Source organism: Platichthys flesus, chromosome 3, assembly GCF_949316205.1.
Source record: "Platichthys flesus chromosome 3, fPlaFle2.1, whole genome shotgun sequence".
NCBI classification, from domain to species: domain Eukaryota; kingdom Metazoa; phylum Chordata; class Actinopteri; order Pleuronectiformes; family Pleuronectidae; genus Platichthys; species Platichthys flesus.
The window spans coordinates 27,279,643-27,303,946 of NC_084947.1; the positions used below are offsets into that span (position 1 = coordinate 27,279,643).

Genomic DNA, 24,304 nt, shown 5'->3' on the forward strand with positions numbered 1-24,304 from the left:
ATCACATATGACATTCAGGTGAGTGAACAACATGCAAGTTTGCTAGATGCCAATTGACTCTGCTTTCCTGACATCCACCGAGGCATCTGCTTTAATATAATCTAATTCCATCTGGAGGGCAAATGGGGGATGCAGCAGTGTTCTGTTAAGGCCAAAAAAAGGCCTGTGTGGCAGCTTGTTTCCAAGCGTGGAGTGCTGCGTGTTATCCAGGTCAGGGTGATCTAATCAGGTGTGAATGAAAGCACTTGGCAGAGCTCCAGGCAGAGCTACGCCATTATCACTCACAAATGTAAGTTCACATAAATGTGTCTTACTAGACCAACATAACATTTTATTTTATACCTTTAAGGCAGCACAACATACTTTTGACCCCCTTTGATAGGGTCGTACTCACACTTAAGCCGTTTTCAAACATGACTTCCAGGTAAAATCCGGAGAATTGACCACAGAGTTTACCCGTAGTTTGCCTTTCACACATGCACAAGACAGATCACATGATTTTGTTTGCAGCAACCCAATATGTCATCCGCTCTTATCACCACAAACTATCTTGACATCTTTGTCTGGTCTTCTACGTGTATGATGCCGTTTTTCACCGGGATATATCATTTTGTGCAATTTTGCATCTGTCGCGCGTTAGAAGTTTCATTACCCCCACTCACACATCAACTTCTCCTGGATTTCCACGGACGTCAGGCGGATAAAGTCAGTAGAAACTGAGTGTCTCACTTGGACATTTATCTGCACACATCCACCGCCTCTGGAGAAAATACAGAGGATTTGTGGCGTCCAGAGCATGTCTGAAAGCAGCTTAAGTCAGCGGTGAGTTGAGAAAATTAGGAAAATAATTCTGATATGCATTAAAATGTTAATACTATAGCAATTTGATTCAGCAAATGTGGCCATTTATTGTTTTTGTTGCTATTTATTTAATTGTGTTCACGCTAATGTTTCTATTTCACAAGAGTGAAACAACTACTCCTCGTACTATCTGGCCACAGCAATGAAAAAAATCCAGTGAAGGGATTTAACTCTCAGGACGTTGTTTCTTCTGAGCAATGTCACCCAAACTCCACCCAGAACCGCAGCCATTCAATAGAGAAGCCTTCTACTTTCAATGGTCTGAGCTCAGACCAATCATAGCCCCCCCTTCCCCCCCTTCTCCCAGACCGTCAGCCAATCAAAGCATCCCTTGCTCTACACATGACTGTGTGTTGCTGTCCATCAACTGCCTCATATATAGTGCATTGAAGAAAATGTGGAGCAGTTCAATAACTTGTGTCGTAGCCAAGCTCAGTGTGTGTGCGTGTGTGCATGTGTGTGGGGGAATGCATGTGCTTGTTTATCTATGTAGAAACATGGAAAGAGAGAGAGGAGGAGGGAGGAAGGGTAAGGGAGAGAAAGAGAAAGAGAGAGATTTGTAAGGCACTTGTATTTGCAAACTAATGGCTGGGTTCCCACTAGAGGCAGGGAGATCAGACTGAAAGACTGTGTGTGAATCTGGAAGTGTGTGTTGGTCTGGGAGAGATACATGGAGGGACCGGTTCAATCCATTTCAACAGCAACTTTTCAGCCCGTCTGCATGAGGTTTAACCCTGAATATGGAAGCTTTTCCTCGTTCTTTTTTTTTAACCACCGTAGTCGCCACAGATTCACACTGCCGAAGTTTTGGCCACACCGTAGGTAAGTATTTGAACTGCTCGTCCTTCCTTGAGTCTTCATTGATTAAAACTTCACTTGCCTTTAGCACTTTTCCATTTGTTCAAATTTTGTTTAACACATTTTGCAAGACTCATTCAAACAAACAAAAAATCCATTCGTTATTTTATTGAAAAAACGTATTTGTCATAAATGTTAAATTGCAAGAAAGGCTTTTTTCCGTTATAGAAGGCACACAGACAAAACAGTTTAATTTATTTCACGTTATGTGTGAGTGTTTGTGCTTGGTACAGTTTGTCTATAATGTGTGTGTGTGCGCTTGTGTGTATATGTGTGTGAAACCAGACAGAGGCTCTTCGTGTGGGAGAGTTTTAAAAAGGATGTATGTGCAAGAGAGACAGAGAGATTGTGCGTACTGAACAAAGTGTGCCAATTGTGGAAAGTGTCTGTGCTTTTTTTCTAAAGCTTGCTCTGTGGAAATGCAGACTGCGGTAGCCAGTAGCGATGTTTAACTGGGAGGAACTCAGCCAGACAGTAGACAAAAGCGAGCAGGGCCGTCCAGACAGGGCAGGTCAGCCATTAGAGGCAGCAGTGGAGGGACAGGTCAGCCAGCTGCTGCTCCGCACCACGAGGGGAGGGGGTAGCCCGCCTTTAGCGTTAGGGTGAGGGTTAGAGTTGCGGTCGGGGTTAGGGGTGACCATGCTTCACTTCGTGACCGCCTCTCAAAGTGCTCACCTTGCACCTCACCTTCTTTGAGAAGCTCTCTATGCTTTGCTCTTCCAAAATCAGGGAGTTAAGGCACAGTTGAGGAGCTAAAAATAATTTACCTTGCATCACTTGTCACAATTTTTCAGTTTGCAGATAAAGTTAAATTTAAATGGCTTCAATCAAAAATCCAAACGGCTGATATAAATAACTTTCTAGAGTTAACAAAATCTTTTAAGGAGAAAAATATGACCGAACAAGTACAGATATAGGAGGCAGTGAAAAATAGACAAAAGAGGAAGACTGGGACAGACTGTAATTTTGAGGTAGTTTTTTTCTATTCCCTTTTCTATTGGTTTTTCCCCGCCGGCTTGCGTGGGGGTCGTTGGGTTTGGAATGTATTCATTGACAGGAAATGCTGGCTGTCCCTGTATTTTTTGCCCTGCTCTGCTCTTGTCCAAAGCTCTTAATCCTCCACAAAAAGCTGAATGCGTGAGGGAGTAGCACCAACCGAGAAAAACACTGCCCCTTATCACAGATGGCTGGTGCTGCTGTAGTAGTCCCATTTCAAAAAACACATTCACAGACAGCATAAAGGCTTAACAGGAGAAACAAACAAAACAAACACACACATAAATACAGTAAGTCTGGACTGTTGCAGAGTGCTGGCGATTGCAAGAAAAGGCTCCTCTTCGAAGCTCACACGTCAGCTTGTGTCTTCACTTCCATTTCCACCAATTCAAATTTAAAAAAACTATACATATATCTCATGTCTGAGGCTCTTGGACTAAAAGCTGACTACCAGTGATTCTCTGAAATGCCTGTACATGTAGAGTCTTGTTACGTAGATACACATCTCAGCCCTCACCACCAGAAATGAATGACAACTAGAGTCATACACTACATAACCCAAGTCATCAGAGTCGTTCCATGAGACTGTCACTGTAACACAGGCCGCTCAAATATTCACCTCAGCCTACATACAGCTGCTACTGCAGTGTTTGGATTCCAAATGAGAAGGGAAAAATACACTCTGTTCTTACAAAAATGGTACAAACTTTCCCAATTGATTACAGGTAGTCAAAGTCCATTGTTGACAGAATGATAACACTTGGATTTTTGCAGCATTCAGGAAACATTGACAGTTTTGTCAAGTCCAGTATCACTTGCTCACCAGCTAATGTCTGATCAGTTGCTGAGACCCTGCTCTAAAGGTCTGGGTGGACGTTGGTCCGAGGCTTGGAGCGCTATAAGTCCCTTTGCTCCCCTTGCTCCGTCGCAGGCCTATGTGTGTACCTGGATTTGAATAGAAACCAGACAGCAATGCACCCTCCCCCTCTGTCACCACTCCTGCGTGGGACAATGAGGATTTGTTAGTGCTCAGCCGCAAGCCTGCTGACACAAAGCATATAGCCTCCCAGTCCCAAGCCCTGGAGTGTAGCAAGCTGAAGCACAGGCAGGCAGGACACCAGCAGGGGGGCTCGGGGTGGGGTTTGGAGGGAGGAGAGTGGGGGCAGTTTGTAGGGGTGGGATTAGCAGACAAGAGTTCTAGGTTGGGGGATGGGGGCCTGAAATGAACAGGAAATTACTGCCTTTGATGAGACAGAGGCAGATTCGCACAGGCTGAACTCCTCCGGGCCTCTTCCCCCTGCCGTAAAAAAACCTGTTTGAGCAGAAAATGTCAAAACACTTCAAGGCCCCCATGTGTCGCTTCCCTCGGGCTACGATGGAGTTCTTAAGTCCGTACACAGGTGCTAAGCAAACACTTGCAAAACTTTTTCCCTCCAACACTGCTACTTACTGCACCCTTAACATCCTTTCCGTTTCCTTCCCCTTCCTCCCTCCAAACTCCTGCCCCTGACCATGTCATGGGAATCTGATTAAGTACGACTTCTATCCAACCCATTTTCACACGGTGAAAAAAGCACAGCTACGTCCATGTTGCACTGCGGAGAAACCACAGACCACACCATCTAGAAAATATTATAAATATACTGGTTGATGCATCAAAGGAGGAGGAGTAGAGATGAGGAGATAAATGGAAGTGTAAAATCAGTGTTTATTTTGCTTTCCAAACAAAAAAAAGAAATAAGCATAGCAGTTTGCCCAGCCCAATATTTCCTAGGACCTTCAGCCACATTTGACTCAAAGAGACGGAGGAGGGAGCACTTTCCTGGTCCCTTATTTACATGATTGTTCGCTATACGCCTTCACAATTAAATCATGATTCAATGTTTTACAAGAGAACTGCATTCTTTCCACTTACACCCACTATGTTTGAATCTCTCTTTTTTTTTTTGATGGAGAACTCTACGGTGGCCCTGAGAGCTCAACAAACAGCAACTTGAGAAAACACTTGCAAGTGGACAAAACACAAGCAAAGTAAGAAAACATCTTCACACATTTTACAACACAGCACATTACAGAAATGCGCAGCAAATACAAAAAGTGCGAAGCAAATACAAAAACGCGCAGCACCGGGCTGCAAATAGAGGAGAAACGACAACGGAAGTGTTTCCAGAGGACAGCTAAAAGAGATGGACACTGCTGCCACAGGAGACACAAAAACGTCCAATACATCATACAAATTCGGTTCCACACAGGGGTCGGCAACCCAGGGCTCTGGAGCCGCATGTGGCTCTTCAGCCCCTCTGTGTGTGTGCGTGTGTGCGTGCGTGTTTGGGAGCGAACGGACCCCGCCCACTCGCACGGAGAGAGCCACAGTGTGCTCTGAGCAAGGAAGATGGTCTGATCTAGAGACATGCCGTCTTCTCCTGTTAAACTGAATAAACAGCGCTAACAAGCGAGCCCCTGTTTGTGAGGCAATGTATTGTCCATAGTGTGCAGGGGTAGGAAACCTTTACTATCAAAAGAGACATTTTGCCCCCTCTTCTGAGCGAGTTGGTGGAATCGCTACACACATGCACACACACAGAGGGGCTGAAGAGCCGCATTCGTCTCCAGAGCCCCGGGTTGCCGACCCCTGTGTGGAACCAAATTTGTATGATGTATTGGACATTTATGTGTCTCCTGTGGCAGCAGTGTCCATCACTTTTAGCTGTCCTCTGGAAACACTTCCGTTGTCGTTTGTCCTCTATTTGCAGCGCGTCTCTCTATTTGCAGCGCGGTGCTGCACGTTTGTGTAGTGTTGTGTTGTGAAATTGATGAAGATGTTTTCTTACTTTGTTTCTGTTTTGTCAACTTGCATGTGTTTTCTTAAGTTGCTGTTCGTTGAGCTCTCAGGGCCACCGTAGAACTCCCTCCATTCCATGTGTGTTTGCGTTCCTGAGCGTGAGTGAAGATGGTAATGCGTGCTCACTGAATATCAGGGTCGATTAGAGAGTCTCATCTGGTTAGACTACTACAGATTAGACAGGCGGAGCAGATACAGGCCGCGGGCTGTTCGTCTGGCGCTCTGACCCACATTGCTCTGATGTGCACGTCACTTCCCATTATACTGACAATTGGACGCCACATCAGCTGAGCAGGCCGTGATCTGCATACCCTCCCCGCAGGCCAGGCTCCCCATAACCTCATGCTGTCATAGGCCAACCTTGACCGTCCTGCTGCCTGGCTACAGGAAGTGTTGGATGAGTCACTGTGAGGAATCGCCATCACAACTCTCTGTCCTAACTATGTGGCTGGTAGATTTGGCAGGCCAGCAGAATGTTGACCTTGATGCTAATATACTAATAATCAAGCTTCAGGATGTCAGGTCAAATAAGTTAAAGCCTCTTAAAGAGCATCCTCTGTGCTTAATGTTTCGCCAAAAGCAGGGTGTAACTATACATTAGTATCAGCTCTCTGCCTTCAGGAGAGTGTCCAGGACAAATATTATGATTAAAAGCTTTAAAAAATGTCAGCATAATTTATAGTAAGTAAAGTAATGCCTTGACTGGATCCAGTGTGTCAAGAATTTATGTGTCCACCATGGACAGATTGTATTATATTTTTTTCCACCCGTCTGCTGTAGAACCACTCAACATGTCCCTGCCCTTTGCACAGGATTCTGATGAGCATTTGGTGAATGAGCAGAACTTTTTCAAAACGCAACTCTGAATTTCATCTCTCATCTGATATTTCAACAAGTACTTGAACCAAAAATACATTGCCCAGGCAGCCTATCATTGCTGCGCCTGCATGTATACTTTAGTTCGGCAGCTGGCTGACAGGGTCTGTTTGCAGGCTACCTGAAAGATAATTGGCAGCTATGGAGTGAAAAGCAGGCTCAGCAACAGATAAGGGCCATGTGGAAAGCTCCATAATCAGCTCGGATTAGCAAATGATAAATCATGGGTTCACACAAGTATGCTGTCACAGCTGAGCCAGAGAGAGAGGTGGGAGAGAGTGGAAGAGGAGATATATGGAAAGAGTGGGATACATAGCACGTGAGAAAGAGAGATGAGAGTGAATAGTGGAGAAGATGTGGATGTTTTTGCTGTATTTCAAAAGAAAAACACAATAATACCCTCTAGCAGGTCAGTAGGAGAGGGAGGCTGAGAGGGGGAAATGAAAAGAGAGGAGAAATGAAAAGCTCTGCCAACACTCTGGCTAATACAATCTTCTGCCTGTCAGATTACCTTCTTTAATCCAGAAAGGTTTAACGCCTCTTAGAAATCTGAAAGGAGACATGAATTCAGCAGAGATTTTCCTCTGCTAGAGAAGAGGAAGGTGGGGGTAAGAGGGGTTAAATATCTGAGCAACTCTCCAAAGCACTGGCCTCAACAACTCTGCTGCACAGTCGTCAGACAGTTATGCAGAGGATCAGCCAATCCAAAACTCCGCAATGATGACTTCTTCATTCTAGAATTGTAGCGCAGTGTTCGTCTATCACTGAAAATCGTGCATTTATGCATCTCTAAAAAATACATTATATTTGAGCACTGGTCGCCTGTCTTTTACAGATACAACAGGACATAAAGATGAGCTCAACTTTGGCTTAGGCGGAGCTGATCAGGTCAACAGAGCACAAAGCATTGTACAGCACATTAAGAACACAATGTCCCTGCTGATGCGATGGAGCGGCACGCTTCCCTACTGTGATGAGGCTGGGTGCTTTGTAATGTTTGTCATGGAAAAAAAGAAAAATGGGTAAAATCGATCTGTGGGAGAAATATTAACCATCGACAAAATATGATAATTAGATTAATGAACTTGTTAAGTCTAGATGTGGCAAGGTGTTAACAATGCAAAGGGCTAAGGGGCTCTGATTTTAACAATTTCTAGACCCAATAGAAGAGAAGCTATTCAAGATTTAGTAATTTGTACATAAATTGCACCACATATCTCTATGTCCACTGTGTGTATGCTTTTGGATTGGGAGTGGCTGAAGGTGTATTTTTCAGGGTGCACCTAAATATTTAAAGCGAAATGAGGTGCTTTGCTTCCCTTGAACTAGCTCCTTTAACTTATATTTCTGCACAGTTACCTTTGCTAAAAACATAATCAACACCATTTAGATCGACTACACCACTGTCTGGCCATAAGGTGGCACAGCCAGCGTCTGGGAAAAGGGTGATCAGTATCCAGGTCATTCCCATGGTAGCTCACCCTGCTGGCACCCACTAATAACGGAAATGTGAAGTCCGAATTGCAGTCTGTGATTTTCACTGCTTTCCTGCTCTGTGACATTCCTAAATCTCTCAGTTTGAGGCTTGGTTTGTGAGTTGGGTGCAGGGTGTAGGAGACAGAGGGTTTTAAAATGATGATGATGATGGTGATGATGATCAATTTGACAGCCCAGTCCCCTGCTCCATGCCATTTATTACTGCAGTCCAGGGTGCAGTGAGTTTAAGCATCGAGCTGGCGAGGGAAATGTTGATCCACGTGTACACCAACGTTCCCACCACAGCACCACGTTGACATGACAGATTTAAATGTGGATTATGTGCTTCAAGTGAGCATTGAGGATAGATCATTTGTCTTTTTCAAAATATTTCTGCTGTGTTTTAATGACCTAATCAAGGCCCAGAGATTCAAACCGACTGAGTTCCGGAATATTGAAATATGACAGTCAGAGCAAGGATTCTGCATTTGAGCTTTGACAATGCCAGCGTTCAAATGGGGCTGTGAGTCTGACCTAGGGATGAAGCCTTTTGAAGATAAAAAAGTGGCAGCAGGCTCCAGAGAAATGTCACGGTTAAATCTAGAAGACAGCCACAAAGGGCTCTCTCATCCCCCTTTGTTAGAGATCCTCAAAACTGCTGCGAAAAGAGCCCAGGATACATATTCATCAGTCTCAGTGCTCATGACTGAAATGAGCCGACGAAGCTTCAGGGAAGAGGGAGAAGTGTGCCTTACAGTGCAGTTCTCTTAGGCATGCTGCAGTAGTGGATATGTCAAATAGAGCCAGACTGACATGATGTGATCAACTGCATCAACGCAGGTTCAAAGGTGCACAACAGAGAGAGAAAAAAGGGCAGAAAGACAGGCACATCTATCAGCACTGAAAAGGTGCTACAAGGAGGATCTGAGGAGAAAATGAAGGGAAAAGGTAAGTCATAAGCGGGGAGGGTTGTATGTTAGAGAAAACAATATGTCACTATCAAGTGAGAGACATATCCTAATGCTGAGAGAGGAGTTGGCAGCATTGCTGGGTGCTGGCTCAACCACAGTTAAGGCTGCAAATGAAACCCCTGGAGCCTTGGCAGTTGATCCATGGCACGTGGAGGCAGGGTGTTTCTGAAAAGGCTTGGCCTTCCGTCTGAAGGAGTCCTTATGTTGGAGCAGGGCCAGCCTTTCTGCTGACATTATATGAATTATGTTACATCCCAGTCCACACTCTTTAATTATGTGGCAACAAAGACAACAGTAGCACAGCTAAATACTATATTTTACGAACCAGCGGCATGCTAAATCTCATCACAAACTTCTCAATTCGAGCAGATAATAAAATGTCCAATCTGACTTAAAGCCTATTTTATGACTGGCATAGCAATTAAGCCATATTTGTTGAATTTGATTGAGTTTGCCCAAAAAGAGGATCACGTACACCACAAGCGATTTGAGCGATTAAATTTTCCTGTGCAGTTCCATTAGCAGTACCAGCTGATTGTGTAATAATAATTGTAAAGAGACATGACGAGACGGGGAAAGTGTATGAGCGCATATGCTGGCAGTCTCCCAGCCTGAGTATTCTTGAACAAGCATCTGAGCTATGCTAGGAGTGTCAGGTTAATGTGAGTGTTGGTATGTGAGCAAAATATCTGTAGTGTCAGAGGAATGGGACAGATATAAAGCATGTTCGGGTTTTCCTAATCACATTTTGACACCCTGTGCCTGTCTTGTCACAGCCTACTGGATTCTGTGAAATGAACGATGTTTGCCTGTGACTTTAAATAGTAGGTCGTTTTATAGGATAACTGATAACGGATAAGTGTGAAGGTCTTCTTTTATTTTTTAAGATGGCAGGGTACATTTACCTTCCAATCCAGAAAATAGCAGCTCAGTTCCTGGCTCAACATTTTCAGTTCCTGGCCAAGGTTTTTATTTTAGATTTTACCAGAAGCCAAATCAAGTTGTCGAAACCCTCTTACAGAGAGAAACAGTATTTGCAACTCTGAGTTCTTGTTGCTGGTGTGCAGGCTCCATTCCCCTAGGGTTCTTGTCTGAGAATAGATTCCCACATGATCCAATTCTTCATATTTCAGGCAGCATTCCTACAACTTCTGCAGAGCTTAATCCCTGACAACGGATAAATCAGAGCACCATTGATAACTCTGTACGAGGGGATCAACGTTTTGGTCATGTCTAATCAAATCACTGACCTAAAGTTCACCTTTACACAAAATAAACCAGCTGAATGCCTTCTACAATCCAGCTATCGTATCATAACTAGCACAATAGACAGGTTTTAAGAAATTTAGTTTTTTCATTTTTCAGATTTGTGTATCTCTGTTGCAGTGGCCTTGTTTCTGGCAGAATGGAGCCCTGGCTAAAAACCAGCCAGCTATGCAGGCAATCTGACGAAGAGTACACTGTGTGCTTCTCATTGTCCAACCCCTGGAATGTGCTGACGACGCCGGGTTCACACTGGTTCAGTCACACTGTTGTACTCTTCACTCTGGCCTTGTCAGGCTGTCATGCTCATCCAGCTATTTTTACACACTACACTTTTGCATGGTTTTCCGTTATGCAAATGTTTCTTGGGACCATGCTAACAGCGGTATTATCAAGGACCCTGATGCAGAGTGTGGCCATACCTCAAACTGATGAATAAGTCAGCATGTGTCAACACACATTTCCCAAAAGTTCTACGAAGTGCAGGGAGAGCGGAAGTCAAGTTGGATGGAAATGGCAGGGGGAGGGAGAGGGAGAGGGAGAGGGAGAGATATTTGAGAATGAAAAAAGCCCCTGTGTTTCTCAGGCATTCAGCCAAGGAGGGAAGCCACTGAAGCCCGAGCCAGAGGAACTAAAAAAACTATTGCTTCCCATCCCATCTGAGTAGAAACACAGAGAGAAATTGAAAAATGTGGGACACATTTTGGCCACTGAGGCATCAAGGCAGTTTGAATTCAAGATAAAAAGTCATTTTTAGGGCAAATAATTGTTTAATTCAAGGTGGTAGGTAATCACTTTATGGGAACAACGACACTGATTTAAAAAAAAGTTGATATTGTAGAATTTTTTAATGTTGATTTGCGGTAATAATGACTGGTAAAAAACTGTGTCAATGCAGGAGAAGGACAACAGTGCCCTCTTCCAAAAGTGATCCTGCATTTTGCAGAAAGCAGGTAGTGGCTTCTTTCTAAGAGCCTACAGTGTGTAAATACCAACAAGAGAGTCTATAGATCCAGTTCTCTGATTCTATGTCTTGACACAACACGAATCCCACAAAACTGCAACTAATCTCTCTACTGATATTCAATACCTTCCCTAACAGGTTCCAGTACCTCTTCAAATCAAAACCCCAACCTTTATAACATACCAAAATTCTATCTGAAGAGAGGATGCAGAACAAAGAAAAATTGAGTGTTCTAAATCTCTTCTGAAAGACAGGGGAGAGGAAGACAGAAAAGGACAGACAGACAGACAGACAGAGAGCACATTAATAAAACATGACTGCATGATTTTCCAACCTCAAAGAAGCGAACACAGGAAGGCGTACTCCCAGAGCAGAAGCTGAGGTTCAGAGCAGGGTAAAGGGAACAGTAATCACTAACTAGCTGAACACTGCAGTGCACTAGTTTAAGCTGAGGGGCACAGCGGCACTCTCTGATCACACTTGCACCAATTCGCATCTTTCCATGAGCCAGACTGACATTGTCTTCTGTCCTTTTATTCCTGCCATTTCAGATTTTTTTCCCCCATTATTTTTGTTCCTCTTCTTGCTGCTGGCTGAAGATGAGAGGAGCGCAGCCTCGGCAGAGACAGATGAGAGTTTTTTTAGTACATCTGCATAAGGTGAGAATAATGACATTGATCATGGCATTCAGCACGTCTGCAAGGCTATTTAAGGAAAGCCGCACCGTTGCATCACCGTCTCACAATCTTTCTTCACAGCCACTTCTTCTCATCAACGTCATTTGAACCTCCATGTCGACATGGGTGGCAATATGTCTTGACATGGAAATGCTCAACACTGGCCAAGAGAAACAAAACAAAACACACACACACACACACACACACACACACACACACAAAAGACTTTGATACTTGCAGCATTCAGCTATATCTAGCTTGTTTTCTTGGTGATGATTAGCATTGCAAAGTCATTAATTGCTGTAAGGGACAGGTATGCCCTCACAGCAGGATGACCCAAAAAAACTGTTTATTTTTGAATAGCAGACATTTTAAATACATTGAAATGGAGTGTTTCTGTGATTTTATACTTGTGTGGGTCAAACAAAGTTGAACACTTAAGTTATGTACTCATGTTGCATGTGTTGATTTTCACAAACAACCAGATTCAAGTTCCTGGTGCCCACAGTGAACATTCAACGCTGTCGGTGAGTTTTAACTCTAAACAAAACCATCGACCGTTAAATGTACCCTGAGGTATCCAAAAACAGACACAACTATATGGAAACTAAACACCATGAAACATTACAGTTATGCTCATATTCATGGAGTATATATCAAACATGGGCCTTCCAGTTTGTTTTAATCTCTTGGACACATTTCATTAGGCACCAGATCAGCTGTGACGCAGGAGGCGTTCACTCTCAAGGCTGCAATAAACATTCATTGCTGTCGGTGGGTTTACATAAGAATAACTCACTGATCAATGAATGCAGACTGCGGTTCAAACACCTCAGTACGCGACCAGCCCCAGGGACCAACAACACCAACTGTTGTGAAAAGGCCTGATACAACATTTTAATTGTAATGTAAGAAATGAAGGATAACCAAAGCTTTGCATGCTTACGACTGATTAGTTAACTATTTGCATTGTTCCTATGCTACTGTACAAAAATCTTCGCATTAAAGTTCAGATTGTTGTCACATATACAGTTCCAAGTGGTACATTTCAATGAATTTGTTCACCCATAATGTAAGAAAAACATATTTCCTCACTTACCAGTGTATCTGAATACACGGCACGTTCTGAAATAATCGTATCAGCCTGCTCATATTGAAAGGAGATGAAAGTAATTTCATACATGCTAAAACATTTGGTTTCAAATATCAAACAACATCTTATTTCAGAAATGGCATCTCCCTGATAATCCAAGGAATGCTCTGGCATCAGATTTTATAAGGTTTATTTCTTCACTGTACTTCTGATGGAAAATGTACAGTGAGGTCTGTGGTATAAAGTACAAGTGGTAAAAAAAATTGATTTCTTACTTCTGTGGGCATCACCAAAGCAAAATGTTATTATAATAAAAAAACTATTTTGTATTTGGGTGGAGGCAAAAATCTCCATTTGATATTTCAAAGTGTAAATGAATCAAAGGATAAAGTGACCTGCATGACGGAATGACCCTAGTGATAAGTGAGTTAATATTACATTAATGAAATTAATATTTGTAATTTGGTTGAACCCACCGATTTTTGGGTTTTGTTCAAGGATCACCATTATCTCCACATGCCTTAAATTATTTACTACACATAACAAGTACATGTTACATCAAACTGTTCCCTGACGCATGTTACTGCTTTAATATGTGTCTGAATAGCACAATGAAAACATCTGTTTTCATTTCTAATAAAAGTTGTGCTATCAGCTGTGCTTGCCCTGCACTCAGTGCACATTGACATCTGCAACATTATTACCACACAGCAATACCATACAGTAAGTTTGACCAACGAGCAGACATGACGTTCTCTGGGATGAATTACCCAGTCAGCCATGATTCATGCCACAACACATTGATTTTTAAACTACAAGGATGTGAATGGAAACAAACTAAGTCACAGCAGCAGTAATAGATAAAGTCGGGAATTTATGAACATTTTTGAATACTGGTGCTGATATAATACCTTAGTTATTAAGTACCTTATACAATCAAAGCTTATTTTGCAAACAGAATCATTCAGTATACCAGCTGAGCCTGACATTTTCTTTTAAGATTGAAAATAGAATGGAAAAATCATGCTAATGTGAATATGGAAGTGACACATGAAGAAATTTTATTTATAGCATCCATTACATTATCTTGTGAAGTAGGGATCTAAATGTCTTTATAAATCAACAAATGTATTCAAAGTAATTATTTGCATATTTTAGACATTTCTTTGGGCTGTCACAGATTATTTCTTGACGTTTTAGATCTGTAATTCAAAAGACCAAGGTGTCTATACAGATCTGGTACAGCCACTAAAGATTGAGCCTCGCTGTTATACAAACTGGACCTCACATTATTTGACAATCTTATCTTAACCCGGCAGGTAGGGGGTTCAGCATGTCGCCTATGCAGCAGAATTCCCACCATGACCCAGATGTTACATTGCATGACTTTCCCCGATATTCTCTGATAACGTATGACCGCTTCCATGACTCAAAATGGTTTTCAGTTCATGTTTGTTAATGTTGTAAGCTTTCTGCTTCACAGCAAACTGGAAAAGTCTGTGGGCTTTGTTCCGAGAAGCTGCTTGTCAAGGACACGTTAAAGATAGACAGGCTGCTGTGGAGGTTGAACATAAGACTTTATAATTATAGGACAGTCACCTAAGTGTACTGTAACTAAAATGAGAGGTGAAACTGAGAAACACACCAAACTCAGCAGCAGTTCAAATCAACTCACACAAATATATATATTTTTCTAAAGTCAAACAATCTGTGCCCGCAATACTTGGAAAGTTAATAAGCCTCATAACCCCATTTCAGTGTGAAATTGGAGGAGATCTAGACATATGGAACTAATCTTGCAGTAATTGCCCTCTAAGGTTATGTTAACATGCTGGGAAATTTCAAACACATGGAAGTTTTCCAGCCGGAGCAGACCCCAAACCTTATATTTACAGTGGGAAAGTGTCTGAGGGGACAAGGTGTAACAGCCTGGGTCACTTCTTGTCTGTTTGGCGGTTGTGGTTCGGAGCTGGAAAGGGTAATCCTTAAACAAGAGGGTTATATAAGCGTTATATAAATAAAGACCATTTAACAGATAAATATCTTAATAAAAAGGAAACCAAGTATATTTAATATACACACACACACACTTGTGTATGTGTGTATATATATATATATATATATATATATATACACATATACACACAATTACGTTTACATTTATCTATATTTAAATTAACTGCTTTAAGTATTTTCTACGAATATATGATGACATATTAACAATTCAATAAAACAGAGTCTACATATTGCTATACAATGCTGACTTTTAAAGAGGGATTCATCTACGAATGAATAAGTGAAGGACTGAATCAAAAGTCAGCACATTGGTTCGCTGCAGCTTACAAGGACTGTATGCGGATAATGGATTCTATTTTCTTCATATATCAGGGCCACACATAAGTTTGCTTATTTATCCCTGTGGAGTTTGGCTTTGTATTCACACACTGTGAAGTTATAGGAACTGACAATGGGAACAGCATGACCCACTTCTCCCTGACCTGGAAAACTCTGCAGGCTGACCCCAAGTCTAAAGCCAACGCAAGTTGCATCCAGCGAGAAAGAAGGGACGGTGAATCAAATCTTGGCTAAACATGAATTATGAAAGGCTAAAATAACAAGAAAGCACAGCGGCCAGCAGCGGCAGTGGCAGCTCCCAGACACTCAGTGGCACTCACGCCATGTTCGGAGTGCAAAAGGCTGGAACACCCATGGGAGAGGAAAAGGAAAATCAAGTAAAAGAAAAAAAGGCAATAACTGGCCTTTCAGTCTTTATCCGCTTATCTATACATTCATTTGAGTCAAACACAGCCCTTAGGACCTTAGTGAAATCCACTTAAAATGGAGGGAGAACACTACTAAAGAACACAGACTGGGATATGAAGCGACGTGTAGTGTTTCACTGCTCTGCTGCGTAGCACATAGGAAAATTAAAACGTGGTGATCTTGAATGACTTTTGGACAGAGGCATATGAAGTTAGCCCAGTTATGTGAGGACAAAGGAAAGGCATGTGGTGGGCTCCAGCCAAGTAGTTCCATATGGGTGTTGAGTTCACTGGGTCCAGGTGGCATGTGGGAGCATACATCACATGGAGGGCTGTTATGGTTCTACTGCCCCCTTAAGGCCTGGAACATGTAGTGCTGCAGGAGGCTTCGCTGCATGGGCGGATTTACAAGGTAGGTTTCTTTACAGATAAACGACCAGTGAAATTAAATAATTTTCCAGAACATAGTGGATTGTCGATAACACAATCCATGTTAAAAACCCAGTCAGGCATCGTATACATTTTGTTCATGTGCACAAATTCTTTATTATTTAATATATTTTCATTTTCCTACTTTGTCCACTTCCCAAGAGATAATGATTAAAGTTCTTTGGATTGAAGCGAGACAAGCCCCTCAGAGGCAAAGTTTAATAGATATAGTCTTGTCCCCAGCTGGTAATGATTAACCATAGAACAGAGGTAGTGTGATAACCCCACTGATGACCCACTCCGCAGCGATTGGTCAGCTGTGTGAGACATACAGGCAAGGGACATGTGCCTTCATAGGTTATAGAAACAGATCTTAACATGAAGGATAGATTTCACAGAACTTGCTTCAATCATTCAGCATTTGGATTATATAACATACATTAATACAAAGGATGAGGCTTTGAAATGATCAATTATTTATCCAGGAGGATGTGTGACTGATTAGGAGTTACAGCTCCAGCCTTTATGAACTCCTGCATTCTACCACCACCCCAAAGAGCTACCTCTTTGCCGTGGATACCACACTCTTAATGGTTTACAACCCAGCGAACCACAAATCAATCTCCAATAAAAAAGGCCATCTGCAGGATGAAGATGGCCATGAAGATGTTGATGCATGCTGCAAGATTCCGGAGAAAGATTTGGAAGAAGGGCCAAGAAAGAGAAGCAAACTCTCCTCATTTGAGATATCTGAATAGACAGGGTTAGTGTTGAAAACAGCTGTTGCTAACTCAGCTATTTGGCCCCTGACCCGTTTTTTTCAGACACTGAATGGGGGTCTCAGATTTCCCACCCCTGTCAAAACATTTACCAGCCTGCAGAGCCCTGGCTCAGCCCCCTTGACCCCTGAATCAACCTTGCCCAATGCATGCACCGAGGCATCCTGGGAGCAAAGTAGGGCCATCAGAGAGAGAGGGAGAGAGCCAGGAAGAGAGAGAGGGAGACAGAGGGAGAGAGAGAGAGAGCGTGGCCACAGCCATAAGTCTACCTCTATCAAGTTTACAACCCAATCAGACTCAGCCTCATAAATCCGCGCCTTCTCCTGCAACATAAAACAATGCCAGCCATTCACTACTTTCGCAGGTTTAGTAGTTCCTCTCAGGCATCTTTCCACTTCCCCCCCCCCCCCCACACACACACTACTTCTTTCTCCTCTCACAGAGAGTGATGACAAAGCCTAGGAAGGAGCAGAGCTGCACACAATCAGGTCAGCAGAGTAACAGAGAGGTCAACAGTTTCTGAACTGTGTCCAACCTCTGACCCCTTCATGGTGCCACCTGGCGCTGCAATAGCAGCCAGGGGAGTCCCAAGTGAACTTCGCTTGAACCTGGACCTTAACATTGGACCATTGCATCACCCCTGGCCCTTTGCTCCCAGCTTCCTCTGTGCCAGAAGACACACATTTCTGACATCATACATTTTAACTTTGCCTTTCACCCGCAATGGAGGGACTCTTCTGATGAAGCCATTAAAATGGTGGACTTGGATCTGGGGAAAAAGGCCGCTGACCTCTCCACCAGCATGTACTGTTTATACACAGACCAAGACAGACATTGATTTTTTCTAAAGCCAGAAAAAGAAAATCATGCAATCTTTAGCTGTTTTTAAACACATCATTTAAACCTGCTGGTGAAATTTCACACTATCTCTCCCTGATGAAGCTGAGGAACAAGGGACGGCTGCACATTGACAGAGCTGCTCCCTTATTACTGAGTTTATACTCCCCTCTTGAGGATTGGAATGGAAATTGTTTTAGACAGAGACAGACAGACAGACAGACAGACAGACAGACAGACAGACAGACAGATAGAGCTTTTTTGTGAACTCACCCATGCTGTCATTCTGTTCAGACTCCATCGGATGGTCAGTGTAAAAGCCTGAAGAAAAAGGCACAAAGATTAAGCTGTTTTAGATGATTTGTACAGAGAGCTAGAGATGCAGATACTTCCGCTGGTATTAAGATTTAATTTAATAATAAAAATATGACACAGAGCAAATCCATCCTTATTAAATATAAACATGATTAATCACACAAATAGTTTATTAACTGCTTTGGTGAGGTACATTTTTAAGTAAAACCCGGACATTGTTGAAATTGATAAAAAAAACTGCTGCTTTTTCATCTCATAATATTTAAGTAAAGTAAATATTGAATATTCCGTGAGGACCTTGTTTATATTTTGGACACATAACACGACTCTGTAAAATTGAGATGGTCTTAAAGTCACAATGTCATTGGCAGATGATTTAACTATGAAATCAATCCTTAGTTGCAGCTTCAACCTTTTGGGCTGTTCACTGACATTCTATAATGAACAGAAGATTGAAGGAGAAATCATAGCATTCTCTCACCTCCATTCATTAAAAAGGGGCAGTATGGTGTTATAAGTAACAATGCAATGTTTGACAGAAGTCACTACTGAGTCACGCACTTGACTAAATCAAACAATGTTTTACTGTACAAAGTAGACACAATAAATTAGGCTGATATTGTTTATGATCATATCATATTAAAAACTACATTTCAAATATTAATTTTACATAAACTGTAGCAAAATATTTTCATAATGAACCGATTACTGCCATTTACTATTGCAGTATTTACGATTATAACAGTAACATGTAAGATCCTTGTCAATTACAGGTTCAAGAGTAATATAATTGTATACATGTATCCCCTCTGTGTTAAACATGTGGACACAAGGAGAGCATTTTAAATCTGTCAGCTGCAGCCAAATGTTAAACCTGCCACTCTGACTTCTATAGTCAATATTCAAGGCTCACAACTTGGACCAGGCATATCTATTATATCTGATAGTTATACTTTTAAATGTGAACTCAAACAGAGAGATTAGAGCACAACGTCAGGGGGAGATTGTATTATGAATGAAGTTCTGCTGAGGAAACAGCACAAAGAGTGTGTTTCCAAAATACACGGTGCACCTCCACTGTTGTTTGTGCAGGGTTTTTACCATAATAGACAAACCGATAGTAGGGGAGAGGGACACAGATTGTGTCCTGTTCTCCGGATGATGCTCTGGATGATCTAAATTACTTTTCTTTGTCACTGATCCCCTCTGGATCTTCCTTAAATTCATTCAGACTTTCAAATCTACCGGATGGTGCGTGCTAATGATCCTGTAGCTTTATATCTGGCATAGAAACATGAGTGGTTTTAAAATGATCTTTCTTTGCCAATGATACCTCATGAATCTTCTTTAAATTTGTTCAGACTTTCAAATCTAGGGCGGAAGTGTTCCTTTAAATGACGGATTCAAAAGATTGCTTATTATTTTAAACCATTTTGAGCCCATGACAGTTTCGTCTGCATCCATCTGTCCTCTAAACCAGGGGTCTTCAACGTTTTTCAGGCAGAGGGCCCCAAATTGATGGAGAGATGGGGCAGGGACCCCCTACTATATATATTGTATAAAATTGTGTTTTATATTAAACTGGGCCTAGTGCCATATATAAACATAGCTACCCTGTTATTGTGCATTCAATACTAAGCTATTCAAATATAACACGGTTTCATTTAGTCATGTTTTTAATTTAAACATGTGCAAGGTACAGGGTGGCCATGCCACTGCCATTTATAAACATACATTCTTGCATACAACACTGAGCTACAACACTGAAAAGACATGCAGAAGAGACAGTGAATCCTCAAGCAATCTGTGGATAGCACACATACTCCCACATTAGTGAGATGTCAGGCCCTGATGGGTAGCACACAACTTATCTAACCTTGGACGAATGGAGGTTGTCAGGCAGAGGGTCAAATCAGCCTCTCAATATGTTGGATGCATGTTAATGTGTATTTAAAGGCATTTCAATTTGTGGAACAAAATTGGTTAGAAAAAAAAAAATATATATAAAAAATGGAAAAAAAAAATGTCTAATCAACCAAACATTTCGCGACCCCCCTGCAGTACCTCCGCGGACCCCCTTGGGGTGGCGGACCCCCTGTAGAAGACCTCTGCTCTAGACCTCATTACAATTGCAACACACGTAGGAAAAGAAGACAGAATTAGGAGAAATGAAAGAGCAACTAACAAAAAACAATGGGCGCATCAAACAGGCTGCTGGATAGACAATCCTCCTCATCATCTCATTTTCATCCGCTTATCCGGGGTCGGGTCGCGGGGGGAGCAGCTCAAGCAGGGGGCCCCAGACTTCCCTTTCCCAGGCCACATTGACCAACTCTGACGGGGGGATCCCGAGGCGTTCCCAGGCCAGTGTTGAGATATAATCTCTCCACCTAGTCCTGGGTCTTCCCCGAGGTCTCCTCCCCACTGGACGTGCCTGAAACACCTCCCAAGGAAGGCGCCCAGTGGGCATCCTTACCAGATGCCCGAACCACCTCAGCTGACTCCTTTCTAAGTAAAGGAGCAGCGGCTCTAATCCGAGTTCCTCACGGATGGCTGAGCTTCTCACCCTATCCCTAAGGGAGACGCCAGCCACCCTTCTGAGAAAACTCATCTCGGCCGCTTGTACCCGTGATCTCGTCCTTTCGGTCATCACCCAGCCCTCATGACCATAGGTGAGGATAGGAACGAAGATCGACCGGTAGATTGAGAGCTTTGCCTTGCGGCTCAGCTCTCTTTTCGTTACAACGGTGCGGTAAAGCGAACGCAATACCGCCCCCGCTGCTCCGATTCTCCGGCCAATCTCACGCTCCATAGTACCCTCACTCGCGAACAAGACCCCAAGGTACTTGAACTCCTTCACTTGGGCTAAGGACTCATTTTCTACCCGGAGTAAACAATCCATCGGTTTCCTGCTAAGAGTCATGGCCTCAGATTTAGCGGTGCTGATCCTCATCCCAGCCGCTTCACACTCGGCCGCCAGCCGATCCAGTGAGTGCTGAAGGTCACAGGCCGATGATCCAATGAGGACCACGTCATCTGCAAAAAGCAGTGACGAGATCCTCAGACCACCGAACTGCAACCCCTCCCCACCACGACTACGCCTCGATATCCTGTCCATGTATATCACAAACAGGATTGGTGACAAGGCGCAGCCCTGGCGGAGACCAGCATCCACTGAGAACGAAACTGACTGGCTGCCGAGGACGCGAACACAGCTCTCGCTTTGGGAGTACAGGGATTGGATGGCCCTGAGGATAGACCCCCTTACCCCATACTCCCGCAGCACCTCCCACAGTTTCTCCCGGGGGACCCGGTCATACGCCTTCTCCAGATCCACAAAACACATGTAGACCGGATGGGCATACTCCCAGGCCCCCTCCAGGATCCTTGCGAGAGTGAAGAGCTGGTCCGTAGTTCCACGTCCGGGGCGAAAACCGCATTGTTCCTCTTCAATCTGAGGTTCGACGATCGGCCGAACCCTCCTTTCCAGCACCTTGGAGTAGACTTTACCAGGGAGGCTGAGAAGTGTGATGCCCCGGTAATTGGCACACACTCTCTGGTCCCCCTTTTTGAACAGGGGAACCACCACCCCGGTTTGCCACTCCTTTGGCACTGTACCCGACTCCCACGCGATGTTGAATAGGCGTGTCAACCATGACAGCCCCTCAACACCCAGAGCCTTTAGCATTTCTGGCCGGATCGCATCAATCCCTGGGGCCTTGCCACTGCGGAGATGTTTGACCACCTCAGTGACCTCCACCAGGGAAATTGACGATGAAACACCATCAACCTCGAGCTCTTCCTCCAACATAGAGGGAGTGTTATTCGGATTCAGGAGTTCCTCAAAGTGTTCCTTCCAACGTCCGACAACCTCCTCAGTTGAGGTCAACAGAGTCCCATCCTTACTGTACACAGCTTGGATGGTTCCCCGTTTCCCCCTCCTGAGGTGCCGGATAGTCTTCCAGAAACACTTTGGTGCCGACCGAAAGTCCTTCTCCATGGCCTCTCCGAACTTCTCCCACACCCGCTGCTTAGCCTCCGACACGGCAGCAGCTGCAGCCCTTCGGGCCTGTCGGTACCCTACAACCGAGTCAGGAGTCCTCCAGGATATCATATCCCGGAAGGCCTCCTTCTTCAATCGGACGGCTTCCCTGACCACCGGTGTCCACCACGGTGTCCGAGGGTTACCGCCCCTTGAGGAGCCTAAGACCCTGAGGCCACAGCTAGCCGCCGCAGCTTCAGCAATGGAGGCTTTGAACACCGCCCACTCCGGCTCAATGCCCCCAACCTCCACAGGAATGCCAGAAAAACTCTGCCGGAGGTGTGAGTTAAAGATACCTAGGACGGGGGCCTCCTCCAGGCGTTCCCAGTTCACCCGCACTACTCGTTTGGGCTTACCACGTCTATCCGGAAATTTCCCCCACTCCCTGATCCAACTCACAACCAGATGGTGGTCGGTTGACAGTTCCGCCCCTCTCTTTACCCGAGTGTCCAAAACATGCGGCCTCAGATCAGATGACACGATCACAAAATCGATCATTGATCTTCGGCCTAGGGTACTCTGGTATAAGGTACACTTATGAGCACCCTTATGTTCGAACATGGTGTTTGTTATGGATAATCCATGGCTAGCACAGAAGTCCAATAACAAACGACCACTCGGGTTCAGATCAGGGAGGCCGTTCCTCCCCACCACGCCTCTCCAGGTGTCTCCATCGTTGCCCACATGGGCGTTGAAGTCACCCAGCAGAAGTACGGAGTCCCCTACTGGAGCCCCATACAGGACTCCATTCAGGGTCTCCAAGAAGGCCGAGTACTCTGAACTGCTGTTTGGTGCATACGCACAAACAACAGTCAGAGTTTTCCCCCCTACAACCCTTAGGCGCAGGGAGGCGACCCTCTCGTCTACCGAGGTAAACTCCAACACCGCGGCGCTCAGCCGGGGATTTATGAGTATCCCCACACCCGCCCGGCGCCTCACGCCCTTGGCAACTCCGGAGAAGAATAAAGTGCAACCCTTATCCAGGAGTACGGTACCAGAGCTGAGACTGTGCGTGGAGGTAAGCCCCACCAGATCTAACTGATAGCGCTCCACCTCCCTCACAAGTTCCGGTTCCTTTCCCCACAGCGAGGTGACGTTCCACGTCCCCAGAGCCAGCTTCTGCCGCCCAGGTCTGGTCCGTCGAGACCCCTGACCTTCGCTGCCACCCATGTGGCTGCGCACCCGACCCCAACGGGTCTTCCCACAGGTTGTGGGCCCATGAGATGAAGAGAGGGGGGGTGCCACGTAGTTTGTTCGGGCTATGCCCGACCGGGCTCCGTGGCAAACCCGGCCACCAGACGCTCGCCATCGAGCCCTCCGTCTGGGCCTAGCTCCAGACGGGGGCCCCGGGCTTCCTCCGGGCTGGGTCCCACCTCCTCTTGTATCGATATTCATTGAGGGTTTTTGAACCATTCTTAGTCTGGCCCCTCACCTGAGACCACTCTGCCATGAGAGACCCTACCAGGAGCACAAGGCTCCAGACAACACAGCCCTCAGGTTCACAGGGACACGCAAACCTCTCCACCACGATAAGGTGACGGTTCCAGGAGAGGCAATCCATATTATGTTAATTAACTGTACTGTACAAACAGGATCAGTCAAACTGCACCTTAGACAAGAGTGGCAAACCACACCGAGCCTTATACATCATACCATCTAACCATTACCCCAGAGCAATCTGTTTGCTTCAGATTGATTACCCTTTTGCTGCCTGAGCTTTATTTTATACCCACTTTTTTCACGATCTCATCTCCATCAGCAGCTTGGCCATCTGTGTGGCCGCCGTCTGGAGACACAGCGTCCACTTCTCACTTACACGGTGCCCGGCGATCTCCATCACTCACATCCAGACGGGTACAGAGTGGGGGCTATCATTGCGTTAGATCCCCCTATCTGTGTCAGTGTATCACCCTGCTATCAACAGCTGCAGACCCCTGACCCGACACACGCCAGATGCCCCCCCCCCCCCCCCCTTTCACCCCACCCCCCACCTCCTCTCCCGCCCGGAGTCAACACCGGCATATGTTCTCCCTGGAGCATACACCAACACACACAAACTCTGTTCTAGCTCACACGTGCCTCACCCTCCCCTGTGCAGACACACATTTATATTGACGTACAACACACAAACACGCAGCCAGGCATTGTGTCTGTGAGCACCCACCACCTTAACGATACTGACACTCTGAGATATGTCACAGCTTTCAAATGAGATTTATTGTAAAATAATAAGGAATCATGTCTCTCATCGTCTTCCACTGCA

The 24,304-nt window shown here is 44.5% G+C and overlaps 1 protein-coding gene across 1 annotated transcript in view; it reads right to left on the minus strand.

Annotated features, from left to right (window-relative positions):
- Positions 1-24,304, minus strand: part of nr6a1a (nuclear receptor subfamily 6, group A, member 1a) — an 86,915-nt gene that overhangs the window by 49,565 nt on the left and 13,046 nt on the right. Inside the window, exon 2 of the mRNA XM_062384923.1 lies at positions 17,958-18,005. Coding sequence (XP_062240907.1) covers positions 17,958-18,005 — 48 coding nt within the window. The remainder of the gene's footprint in view (positions 1-17,957; positions 18,006-24,304) is intronic.